Source organism: Arachis stenosperma, chromosome 7 (genome assembly GCF_014773155.1).
Source record: "Arachis stenosperma cultivar V10309 chromosome 7, arast.V10309.gnm1.PFL2, whole genome shotgun sequence".
Taxonomy (NCBI): domain Eukaryota; kingdom Viridiplantae; phylum Streptophyta; class Magnoliopsida; order Fabales; family Fabaceae; genus Arachis; species Arachis stenosperma.
Window position 1 is genome coordinate 46,552,702 of NC_080383.1, and position 13,545 is coordinate 46,566,246.

The following is a 13,545-nucleotide window of genomic DNA, read 5'->3' on the forward strand; positions in this document are numbered from 1 at the left end:
CATATTATTCGCATTTCGCACATATATTATTCTCTACTATTGAAAATTTTCTCTCGCTTTCTCTCTCTTTCTTTCCATATTATACTAGTGTTCTTGGTTGTTGGTGCAAAAACTGTCACACACACAAAGAAAGAAAGAGAGCGCGAGCCTCCATTCTTCTCTTTCTTCCGGCTTTAGGGTTTTCTATTCTCACCAATGGCCGCTTCTTCCATTCTCAGATCTGCGCTCCTCTCTCCCTCCGCTCGCGTCAAGGTCTCTCTCTTCTCCGTCTTCGACCTTCTTAACGTTCCGTTTCTTTCGTTTTCTTCGGTTGTCTGTTTTTCCTGCTTTTTCTCAGGAAACGGGGCGGGAAACTTTTTTTGTTTTGACTTTTAGTTAAACTTAATTTGAAATTCGCTTGCCTCTGATTAAGAAGAAAACAGAGGAGAAGGAAAAGTAGCTGCAGCGTTTTATTTCGTGTTTAATTTTTATTTTCTGCGTGGTGTTCCGCTTGTGAATATGAGAGATGTTGAATAAATTTATGCTGTTGACTCCTGGATTGGAACCTTGATAGTGCTTTGCTTTCAATGCTTTAAATGATTTACAGTTTACACTGAAAGCTGGTATCTGATATTTTCTTTTGTCTTTTTCCTTTTTGCTTGAGCTGATGTCTATTCAGAACTTTTTTTTTGTTTAAATTTTAAAAAATGTGTAATAATAATTATTACAAAGATAAATGATGATTCTTTGAGCCGACTCTTTTTAAACGATTAGTGCAGATCAGTTTTCTGCTGGTGAGTTTTTTATTTTGGTGGAAGTGACTGAGTGACTCCAGTTGAGCTGATTCGGTAAAGAAATGAGCCTAATTTTTTGTTTGATCTCAGGTACTGAAAACTTCATAGGAGTTTGAGCACTCAATGAGATAGTTCATGACTTCAAGTTAGATACACAGCATAGTGTCGCTAATGTTAACAGGAATATTATTACCAATCATAAAGCTCAACTTGGACTCATGAGCTATAACACTTCATATTGAAATCTTTATGAATCAAGTTGAAAATAACTTATGAGCTGGGTTAATTCCCTGCCAAGTGCTTTCCCTCTAATTGTTTAGAAACTTAGAGATCATTTTGACTTGTTTTGTGCAATTTCGGTTGATAATTTTTCATTTTGCTACCAAAGGGGCGCCTTAGTTTCATCTTCTTGTCACTTAATTGGCCATCTTGTTGACAGAAGTTTGAGAATATAAGGAACGGTGACGTTTTTATAATTATTAAGGAAAGCATCCAGTGGAAGATAACAAGCATATAATGCAAACCAAGCACACTTTTCTTTTCCTCTGATAATGTCAGGGATACTGCATTCCTTGTGTGAATGTATATATACTGTATTTTCTCAGTAAAACAGTTGATTAATGTATCTCTACGTGCGATTCAGGTTTCAGGCAATGTTTCCTTTTACAATTTAAAGGCGAACAAGTTACAGAATGGCATATTTGGAACTTCAATTCCATGTGAATCTATAGTGTTACAGTTGAGTGGCTTGAACTTTTCACTTAGGGCTCTTCTTTTTTCTCCTTTCCCCCTTTCTGGTCCTTCAATAGTATGTAGTTTTGCTATTTGTGATTCTGATGTATTGTTATTTCCACAGAAACTGCAATGCCCAAAGTCTCCAGCCTATCAATGCAACAGCAACTGAAATCCCTCTTCCCGTACAGAGTAAGAATATGGCAATTGTAAGTGTGTAGAATAGAGTAATTATAATACAATTTCTTGATTCTTACTTGGCTTTGGTCTGTTTAGAATCAAGGAGCTCTGGGAAGATAAGAGTTGGGATTAATGGTAAGTTTATTGTGATGAAGATTCTCTTTTTATTTCTTGTATCTGCTTGCAGACACCTCCAATATTGCATATAAAATTTTTGCATTGGTGATAGTCTTAAGCTTTGTCTTCCACAATACGTTTATAAGGAAACTATATGGGAGCCTTGACAATCTATTGCCTTTCTTTTTTGACATGTTGTATCAATTGCAGACATAGGGCTTGCTCAACCTGTATATTCAAAGGAGCTGCTGTCATATGAGAATGACATTTTTCAAAAACTACTTATAATCTTTTCAACTTTTGAATTGCTTTAGATGAAAATGGTGGCCATTTTGATGACTTTACATTTGATAAAATCTGACTGGTCCTATTCAACATCATAGGATCCAGTTGAACACAAACGGACAGTTTATGTGAAATCCTGATAAAAATGTGTTCAACTCATTTCCGTGTTAATAATATGAAACAGCAGTTGAATATGATCTTCAACTTATGATCTAGACTCTAGAGTACTCAAGAACTAGCAAATCAGTTGTCTGAACATGAAAAAAGTATTCTGATTTGTTAGTTAGACGGTTTAGTAGCTGGAAATAATCAGGTTAAAGAGCATGCTTAAGATTCCTTAAATTGTATTTGTGGTTTTTGGTGTATTTGGAGTTGTGCAATTTGTTCTTTTATTATTTATTGTCATCATTCAATTTTGGTGTTGTAGATTTTTGTGAGAGCATAATCCTTGAGTGTTTAAACCTCAAGTTTTTGGCTGGTTTACTTTATTGTTTTGGGTTAATACAACTACTTTAAAGTTTTATTTGCTTTTCAAGAGACTGCTTTTATTTTAACAGTGCTTAAAATGGCATGTACTTTGTTTTAAAACACGGAGCATACTCTTAGCATGAAATGCATTCTGAAGAGAACATACGCATCTTTGTGCTGAATCGTGCAGGTTTTGGTAGAATTGGAAGGTTGGTATTACGTATAGCTACTTCAAGGGATGATATTGATGTCGTAGCAATTAATGATCCTTTCATTGATGCTAAATATATGGTATGTATGTTCAATTATCTTGTGGTTTTGCTCATGATCAAAATTAGGTGGTTCTACATATTTGAGTTAATTTAACATAGGGTAAAGTATACTCTCTTGATTCCTGAAGTTTTCGAAAAGTTTCAAAAATACCTTTAACGTCTAACTTGTTTTAATTTTGTCTCTAATGTTTCAAATATGTTTCAAGTATACTTTTGGGTTAACATCCGCTAACGAAGATGCTGATGTGGCAATTGTATGCTGATGTGTCACTGATGTGTGGCAACACTCGGATGACGTGCTCAGATGATGTGTTAGTGACATGTCAACGTAGGATTGTTACGTTATATGATGTCCAACCCAGGTATATGATTGTAACAAATTGAAACGCTAGGAATAAAATTGAAACCAAATGTTAAGGATAAAATTGAAATAAAATATAAAAGATGAGGGGAAAATAGTATTTACTACTCAGTAAATGTTTTGTAAATAAAAGTCATATTGTTAACATCCTCATTAAATGAGTTTTATTAAAAAAATATGTGATTTTCATATTCTTATTAGTAAATTCTATACAAATATTTTTAAAAGTATTCGAGGTATTTTTATATAATAAAAATGATACATTTCAAAAACTATTTTACTAAATAAGTATATGTGGTGTTTATCATAATTTTTATTTTTAATAAAAAATGTCATTGTATTAAAGTAAGTCTCAACCAAAGTGATACACTTTCAGTTTTTATTTTTAAATGCATTTACTGAGTAGCAAGGTTCTATAAACCGGACTAGTCATCAAATTGGTATAGTTACTGGTTCACTGGTTCAACCGGTTTAACCGTGGTTCAACTGGAATAATCATTTTATAATAAAATAATAAATAAAATATAAATAAATACACTAATGAATAGATAAGTTCATAACAAGTTTCAATGATTATACATAGACACATTCAATTAGCACAGCATAGAACAAGTGCCAATGAATTACAATTAAGATAAGTGTTAGTGGACACATGTATAGTTTCCACAATGTTCTCTTCAACCTTGACTCTTCCAATTACATGTATAGACTCTTTAAGAACAACAGCAAAATCAGTCACCAAGTGCGTGTAAGGTGAATGGATAAGTTCATAATAGTGCAAAATCAGTCACAGGTTGTTACTAGGAAAGAAAATAGTGCTAGTCTTTAACAGATTAGCAAAGTTAAAATTGAAGGTAATAAAAAGGTTGAACTCACAATTTCTCATTCAACACAACTATTGAGTGGCAGCCTCCCCTTGTTTTCATGTCTGATATTTTGGTCCATCAATGTTCCCTAGGGTCAAATCTTTCAGCAGACCTAAAATTATTAAGAAGGATCATTCTACTAATACCGAAGGAAAATATAATATCTATTATTGATATGATGAAAGAAGCAGAAATGAATCCAAAATCTTAATTCAAATAATCAACTCCACTATATCTAGCAGTGGCATAAAGTGCACCATTGAGTTCTACAACAGCAACAACAAATCTCTAGAAATACAACAGATTATAAATGACCATTTAATTGAGTGATACATAATGGAGTTTGAGTAGTGGCAGGCAGAGTCATCATCAAGCAGTGACAGAGCAAAGTTAATCAACCAAGAATGAGTTTGAGCACTGAGCAGAGCAACCATTACCTTCGCTAAGTGAGGGCAGTGAGGAGTTTGAGGAAGAGCAATTAAATGTGACAGACGACGGCGACCTGGCGACAACCACGATGAGGACGACGGACGAAGAGCGGCAGAATAGGTCCTGTGGATGCGAACGTTGGCAATTGGTGAATCTAGGTAGGGGTTCGAAGCTTCGAGAACGATGAGACGAATGGTGATGGGTTCGAGGCTTCGAGGGACAAGCACGACGGACGACTTGACAGACGACGACGAGGGATGGTGGGCAAAGCTCAACTGAGCAGTATGAGGGGTTGGAGCACGACAAAGGAGCTAGCGACTGGCGAATGAGAAGAGGGGATGGAGCACGATGAACAGACGAAGATCTTGAGCGCGATGGACGGCGACAGTGAGAAGAACGGCGGCAGTGGTGGCGGTAGAGGAGGCTAGGATTTCCTTTGAGGGAGAGGTTCTTTATTTTTGAGAAACCTTGAGTGATGAGAGGAGAAGAGGGAAGACCAAACCTGCTTCAACGTTCCCTTTTTTTCTAAAAATAACTAAACAATGTCGTTTTTGGAAAACCGGTCAGGTCCCAATTCAGTTCAACTACTCAGTGGTTCTCAAGTGGTTTTTGATTTAGCAGTTTTGTTTGCTGAACTGAACTATAATTGCTTCCGGTTCCCAATCAAACCGGTCTGACCGGTCGGTCCGGTCTGATTTTCAAAACCATGCTGAGTAGTAAATACTATTTTTGTCTTCGTCATTTAGGGGTGTATGTAGATCAGATCAAATTGGTTCCAATTGGTTTTGGACTATATCTAATCCGATCCACACTCAACTTCGGATCGGATTGAATATTTGCGTGTTTGGGGCTCGCTTCGATCCGATCCGCAATCAGATATTGGATATGATTGGCAGATAAAAAAGGATTTCTAACCTTTTTCCCAAATAGAGTTAAAAAAGGTATTTTTTTACTCTTTTTAATCTCTTTACTTTAAAAAAATTAACCAATATTTTCTTAAATAAATGAAATAAAACAACTAAACATGTATGAATAATAATTAACTTTTTTGGTTTTCATTGTCTTAACAATAACAATTAAAATTGTCTAGCATTCCATCAACAAGAATCAACAAGTAATAATATAAGTTTTTACATTCAAGCATTTCAAGTGTACAACACAAATAGAAAATTACACCAAATTTTTAATATATATTTTTATTTGTTTTTAATATTTTTTAATTATTTATTTAGATTTGCGGATTGGACATTGAGATACATCTATAAAATCCACTATTCCGATCTTACCTACGGATCGGATCGGTTAAGATCCGATAGGACTGTGGATCTCTTAATATTTGTAAATTTGAATTGGATTGGGATAAAAATTGCTGATACAACATTTATATCTTATTTCAATTTTATCTTTTAACGTTTGGTTTCAATTTTGAATTTAGTTTTAATGCACTGTCATTGTAAAGTAGTTTTAATGCACTGTCATTACATCTAATCATGTAATGCCACATCAACAAAAATAACTACTTTGAACATTGACCACGTAAACGATCATTCAAAAGAACAGATGTGATTGGACAATTGTAGAAAATGTTTTACACTGTCAGTGCATCAAAATTAAATACTTCAATTTCATCCCTAATGTTTCAATGTTTCAATTATGCTCTTGGATTGAACAACATAGGACGTGGCAATCCTAGACTGACGTGTCGCTAACACCATCTGACGGTTGCAAACTTGCAACGCGTTAGTGACACAACAACATACATTTCTTTTATCAGTGACACGACACCATACAATTCTTTTAAAAACTTCAGGGACAAAAGGAACACTTTATCTAATATATGTTTAACATAGTATGTGTACAACATATGCATGTATGCATCTCCCCAAACATCCTAATTATTTTATTTTATTCACTACTGTGGAAGAAATCCTATTTGGTTGCTTAAGATTTAAATTTATATTTTAGATTTCTCTATATTTGAAGCTTACGCTGTTGCCAGAGCCATCTTATCTTATGTTCTGTTTCTACCTGATTCAATTGTGATGTTCTGCCACTTGAAGTCCACCTTGTTGCTTGGACAATCTTTTGAGAAATTGGACTGGTTGTACAGTTAATAGACTTTTGTACTTCCCCTCTTCACAAATTCTTTTTTTTATTGTTGTATATAGTTTTTTTGGGTCAACCTTGCCGCGATATGATTGGTTTCATTTTGTAGCTATATTATTCATTTCATTTGCGCTGCTTAATTTGGTTATCTTTATAATTTTTATCTTCTCTCTCTCAGGCTTACATGTTCAAGTATGATTCTACTCATGGGCCTTTCAAGGGAACCATTAAGATTCTTGATGATTCTACTTTGGAAATAAATGGGAAGCAGGTTAAGGTTGTGAGCAAAAGGTGTGTTGAGTTAAAATATAGATGTGATTCATTCGTTTAAGATGTCAGTGGAGGTGTCAATGAATGACTTGCAAATTTTGATTTACCTGAGCACTTTATTTTTCTACTCAGAGATCCAGCGGAGATCCCTTGGGGTGATTTTGGGGCTGATTTTGTTGTTGAATCTTCAGGAGTTTTCACAACAGTGGAGAAAGCTTCTTCCCATTTGAAGGTTTATATTTTCAATTACCTATGTATTTCTCTCTCCTCTCTGTTAGCTTGAAATCTTAATTTGGCTTTATCTTATTATACTGTAGGCTGGTGCAAAGAAAGTCATAATATCAGCTCCATCTGCTGATGCACCAATGTTTGTGGTAGGAGTGAATGAGAAGACATACAATCCAAACATGGACATAGTTTCTAATGCAAGCTGTACTACAAATTGCCTTGCTCCTCTTGCCAAGGTAAGATTTGATATCCTGTAATGCTTTTCTGTATAATGAGTTAATGACGATGTTTAATGCTTTGGCTTGTAATTTAAAGGGTAGAAAGATTTAGGATTTAGAGCTTCAGCAAGCATGATTAGAAGTTTGAAAAATCTTATTGCTCGTGTGTTAAGTACTTTAGGAAAGTGGGAGACTGCACCTAGTTGTTAAAGGGGAAGAATCACTTTCGTTAAATACAACATCAAGCATTCCATACTATCCGATGTGGGACTTGACACTCCATAACCATAATACCCATGTCCCTAATAAGGCACCGACCCTAGAGAGCCGATGTCTATGGCGGCTTCACTCTATTGACACTGACCCAGCGGTAGCCACTTTGCTACCGGTTATTAATAATTGGTATTCACCTTAATCTAGCCTATAGTTAGCTCTTTTCATGGCGCCGACAACCAAGGCTCTAGTATTATTGTTAAGTACCTAAGAAAAGTGGGAAAATCCCATCTTAAAAGCTAGTTGTGAAAGGGAACCACTCTCTTGAAAGGGCACCCCAACTAATACCCAAGTCCCTAACATTATGTGACTTCCAAACAGGGCAAGCCTGTTAGAAGGCTTTCTATCATTGTTTTATAGACATGAAAGGTGAAGTTTACTATATTCTTATTTTTGGCTGTTGGATCCAGCAGTTGTGCTTTTTATGTGTATTGGGGCTTGCCCTTTGAATGTTGTAGAGAAAGCTAGTGAAAATCACAACTCATCGATTGAAACACTATCAAACCTTTTCAATACTGCCATCCTCTGCCAATTTTTAAGGTATCAAACTACTGTAGAGCAGTGAACATCCGGTGTATAGTGCTGATCTAATCCATTAAACCAGATGAATCCATACTCTATAGTCTAGTGACTAGTAGTAGTTCCTCTTCCTTATAAGATATCTTGTAAGGAGAGATGGAATGGAGATAAAAGCATATCAGATGATTTGGAAACTAAAATTGCTATTTAAAAAATTTAATGTGGTGTTCGCTTCTACATCCATCCTTAATTTCGTTACCTACTTTACAAAATCATGTAAAATGATTGTCTAAACATTCCTCCATCTAATCCTCAGGTGGTTCATGAGGAGTTTGGTATTGTTGAAGGTTTGATGACAACTGTACATGCAACAACAGGTCTCTTTTACATATCAGTTAATCACATCTTATTTCTTCTATATAATTATTTTTGTTTATTTAACTATGACATTATATGCTGACACGGGGCTTAATATGATTTTCATTACTGTCAATCAGCAACACAAAAAACTGTAGATGGTCCTTCCATGAAGGATTGGCGAGGGGGAAGAGGAGCAGCTCAAAATATAATTCCAAGCTCAACTGGTGCTGCTAAGGTAAGACGATGACGACTTTGAAGATAATGTATGCTTACAATTTTTAATATAGGTTATGAGGTTTGGTTTGTGTTCATGAACTCAAAGGCCGTTGGAAAAGTTCTTCCTGAGTTGAATGGAAAGCTCACTGGGATGGCATTCCGTGTCCCTACCCCAAATGTTTCTGTTGTGGATTTAACCTGTCGGCTTAAAAGGAATGCTTCCTATGAAGATGTGAAAGCAGCGATAAAGTATGTTTACTAATTTGTTTTTACTCTGGCTTTTAACAATTTTTGAGTTTGGATTTTTCTCTATTCTTTTGGATTTGATTGAATTTTGAATTTGATATTGTTAAAAATTGAAGGTATGCCTCAGAGGGATCATTGAAAGGAATTCTTGGGTACACAGATGAGGATGTGGTCTCTAATGACTTTGTTGGTGACTCGAGGTAAATTTTGACTTACTGGCTTGGATTTGGTCTTGTCTATATCTAGTTTCATTTATAAATAAAATGGAAGAGGGTTTTACATATATTCCCTTTTCAGAAGCGAGAGGCCTAAAAGCAATATCTTAGTTTTAGTCGAGACATTCGCACTTGTATAAACATGTTAGATTTAATGTGCGAGACATAAAACTAAACCTTCACATATATTCCTTTGATCTTAGATTAGAATTACTACTCAATTGGTCCCTCCATTTGTTTAATAAGGTGCTTATCCTAAATGAAAATTATTTTGAACAGGTCAAGTATTTTTGATGCTAAGGCAGGTATCGGGCTCAGTGCTTCGTTCATGAAGCTGGTTACGTGGTATGACAATGAGTGGGGGTACAGGTATGTGAATGCAACAGCTTCTATATTTGCTTTCACAATAACACACTTTTTAGAAGCAGTAATTTTTTATCTATGCTAATATGCTCTGACTGGTTGTCTTTCAGCAACCGAGTGCTGGACCTTATAGGGCACATGGCATTGGTGGGAGCACGCAACTGATCACACAATAATCTGTTTTGGCTGTTGTCATTGATGTCGCAATTTTAGCTGGTCTTGAGTTAGGTTAAAATTTGTAGCTTGCGTAGGTCATGGGAATTTTTCGGTTTTGATCCTATATTGTTTTTATAAGATGTGAGGTTAATGATCACATCATGTACACTGGTAAAATATAAAATAAAATTGAAGACATCACTATATGGGCAGTTGTACTTGTATGATGTCTTGGAAGTGGTGCAGACGAGAGCCAAGCGCATCAAAGCCCAAGTTAAAGTTGGATTCACTAAAGTTCACAAGCAAGTTAGCTAGTTATCTTGAGTTCACAAGTTGGTTTAAATAGAATAAACGTAATCAGTACCAAAAAAAAATTAGCTAGAAATTCAGGTGTAATTAACTTTAATTAACTTCACGTGAAGTTAAAAATTGAGTGGTTAGATAAAAATTTAATCAAATAAGTCAAATAATTTGATTGCTTTTAGTTATCAATTTTATGTGAAATCAATTGCATTTGAATTTTTACCAAAAAACTAGAAAAATTATGTTCCACGATTAGCGGTTTAGTTAACAAATAACTAATGATGATAATCAGTGGCTAAGAGAAAGGGGTTTGAATTTTAGCAAAAGAGGAGTTTGAATTTTAGCCCTTTTTTGTTGAGTGTTACTTTCTGTCTTTTAGAATAGCTTTAGGAAATTTTTTCGCTTTTTGTCTCGTAACCAGTCAACAGATATTTTCTTTTTATCTCGTAACCAATTAGAAGATATTTTTTAATTTTGTCTCCTTTGTAATAGAAACGGAAATGGAGTAGAAGAGAAGAAAGAATCACACCAAGAAGTATCCTGGTTTAACTGCTCAGTGCAATGCGGCCTACATCCAGTCTCCATTGCAACTTTGACGGAATTTCACTATAACCTGCTTGATTACATACACCAATTCTTCCCTAGGAACTACTTATTCCAATCTGGGACAAGTTCAAAATCTATCCTCAAACTGAACTTGACTTGGTCACCTATCAAGTTTTCAACTGCAAAGTGCTAACCCAACTTTTAAGGGGATTCCCACATAATCATGATACACAACACAGATGCACAAAGAACTTCTAAGACATCTATGACTTTTTCTTTAATTTTGTACACTTTACCTTTTTCAACTCATTGACTTTTTTTTACAAACTTCACACTGTTTTCCTTTTTTACCATGAGACTCAGACAGACAAAACTAAAGAAAATATAATATGAAACACATTGAAGGAGAAGAACTTTTGTTAGCTTAGGTAGCTATGAGAATTCTGTGCTTACACTTCTTGTCTCAACCCTTGGCCGTTCACCCTTAATATAGAAGGGGAAGCTTCCAAGGTTGAAACCAGTTCAACCAAGCCACCAACTTCTTCTCCAACATATAGTCGGTTCGGACAAAGAGAAGAGAGAGGGAAAATCGAAAGCAAATCAACATGCATGTACCTCTCTCTCATTCCTTCTCATCAAGCTTCATTAATCTGAGCCTTCGATCTTGACTTTTTTCCCAAGAAAGAATTCTGACCCTTGATGAACTCTTGATCCTTGACAGCTCCATCTGTTCCATTTTTGCTTCTTCCTCCACTTAGCTACAGTAGCTACCTTCTGTGAGGGATGAACAAAAAGTAGAAACAACCTCCACCTCAGAGATCTTCTCTGACCGAAACAGATTGCTACCACTTTAGGCATGGAGATCTTGAAGCTTCTTTTCCACATCTTGCCTTTAGTGGTAAAAATCTCAGCCACGCCATGCTGTAAATCTTTTTTGTGCTAAGGCCATCATCACCTTAGCCTCTTGCTTGTTCATTGCTTCTCTGCAATGTCTAATAACTTCTTCCATCTTCTTTTCCTGATGGAAATGACATTCGAAAACAAGAGAGAGAAAAGAGAGAAGAAAGAGAAATAATTTTGGAAGTAATGAGCGAAATTAAAATCAATTAAAACCCACTTTCCATCCCCTATGCATAGTAACGTGTGAGGCAATAAAACAATCAAATCAATTTCAACTTTCTCTTTCCTGTTACCAATGCAATTAAACCAAGTTAATTAAATTTGAATTCCATCAAAGAGTGGATTGGGTAACCGAACCAAACATGCTACACTTCATTCTTCTTTCTTTCAAATTCGGACCAATCAATTGATGGGTCATATCGAAGCATTTCTTTTGGGTTTGTTCAATAATTTTCTAGCCCAATCAACATAATAATAATTCAGCCATAATATTTAAAACATCTTTGTACCAAAGGCTGAATGTTTCCTCAACTCATTAGACCATGATGTTTTCAGCCCAATAATCAAATCTACGCATTAGCAAAATTATTAATCAACAAAATGAAAGTAACAACTTAATAATTTTGCGATTAATTAATTTTAAACAATGTTTGATCATCATTATATTTTAAGTTTTCCAAACTCAACAATTTCCCCGTGATGACAAACATTGTTAAGGAAAAGAATTGAAAAGGTTAGGAATTAAGAAAAATCCCTTGAAGATTTTGAATTCTCGCCCTTTTCATTTGTCACATATCTCCCCCTTAATATGTGCAATTTTATCAGTGGAAGCATTACCTGTAACATGCTTAAAGTAAGCTTAATACAGTTCCAAAGTATGATGTATTTAACATATGGAACGTTAATAAAATGTTGAACAACTTGATTTTTTAGCAGATGTATAATGATAATCAAAACTTGATTTGTTATCTTTTAGATAACTTTCTGCTCACAAAAAATAAGCATAAAGTTATGCCTGAGTACTTTCAGAGTACATTGCAACAAATAACCAAGACTCAACCTACTTTATATCAACATGTTCAAAATAAATATATTCTGCCGAACAATTCAATCAAGCAAAAATATCTAGCAACATAAAATTCATCCAACATATCAGATAAAAAAAATTGGCAGGCAATAATCATCAAAACTGAAATCAGCATATCATTAGATCAGCCCTTTATCATTAGATCATCCCTTTTTCTACTTTTCTTCCCCTTTTGTCATCAAGAGGGGAACCTGCAAAATAGTTAGAAAACCAGCATGATGGATATACAGAATATTTGATTAACAAAAACAAAAGAGTTCAAAGTATTCGAGTACAGTCATCCATCAACAAACAGTTCAAAAGACACTAAACAAAAGAACAATTAAAAGAACAGAGTTCAAAGATATGAGCAGCAAAGAGGACATCAAACATCAGAAAGATTAATATCTGAGCCAAGGGAATCATCTTCTTCATCCGAAGGAGCCATGCTTTTTTCAAGGCTTTTGAGCAGCAGAGTGATCATCTCATTACACTTAGTCCAGGCTTTTTCATTTTCATAAGCTTGTTTTCTAGCCTCCTTGGAAGATTTGATCATCAGATTGGACATATGAGAGAACTCATTCAGCACCTCTTTGACAGATTCAGATAGTTTGGAAGATTTAGAAGGATGATATTCACTTTCACTATCAGATGCCATTTCCCTTTTTCCCTTTTTCCCTTTCATGAACTCAGAAATCCCGCCCCTTTTAAGGTAGAAACCCTGTTTTTTACAGGCTCATTGATTAAATCAACATTGAAATATTTAAAAATGAATGTCAGAAAAATACCATAAGGCAGATTTGCCTTCTTATCACTGCGAACACAATCCCACTTGTGTTGCACCATAAGATAAGCAAAAGAAATTGATGAAGAACTAAGAATAGCAAATAAAACTAGGGTATCACAGACAGTTACTTTCTGATAGGAACCGCTCTGGGACATCAGAATGTGGTTGATGATGCGATGAAGTAGTGCTCTCATAGGTTCGAAAGCCTTGTGGGTCAGAACAGTTCCATCCAGAGCAGAAAAGTTTTCACAGACTTGAGTCAGGGCAATCTAAAGAGAAATCCCACACTG

At 35.1% G+C, this 13,545-nt stretch overlaps 1 protein-coding gene across 1 annotated transcript; it reads left to right on the forward strand.

The window, feature by feature from the left end:
* Positions 1-9,971, forward strand: LOC130940822 (glyceraldehyde-3-phosphate dehydrogenase GAPCP2, chloroplastic-like). The gene is made up of 14 exons (XM_057869069.1): positions 1-252; positions 1,417-1,511; positions 1,630-1,697; positions 1,782-1,820; positions 2,746-2,846; positions 6,768-6,880; positions 6,992-7,091; positions 7,177-7,323; positions 8,414-8,474; positions 8,595-8,692; positions 8,780-8,922; positions 9,036-9,119; positions 9,414-9,503; positions 9,608-9,971. The coding sequence occupies exons 1-14, from the start codon at positions 196-198 to the stop codon at positions 9,660-9,662; spliced, it is 1,251 nt and encodes a 416-aa protein (XP_057725052.1). The 5' UTR covers positions 1-195; the 3' UTR covers positions 9,663-9,971.
* The last annotated feature ends 3,574 nt before the right edge of the window (positions 9,972-13,545 follow it).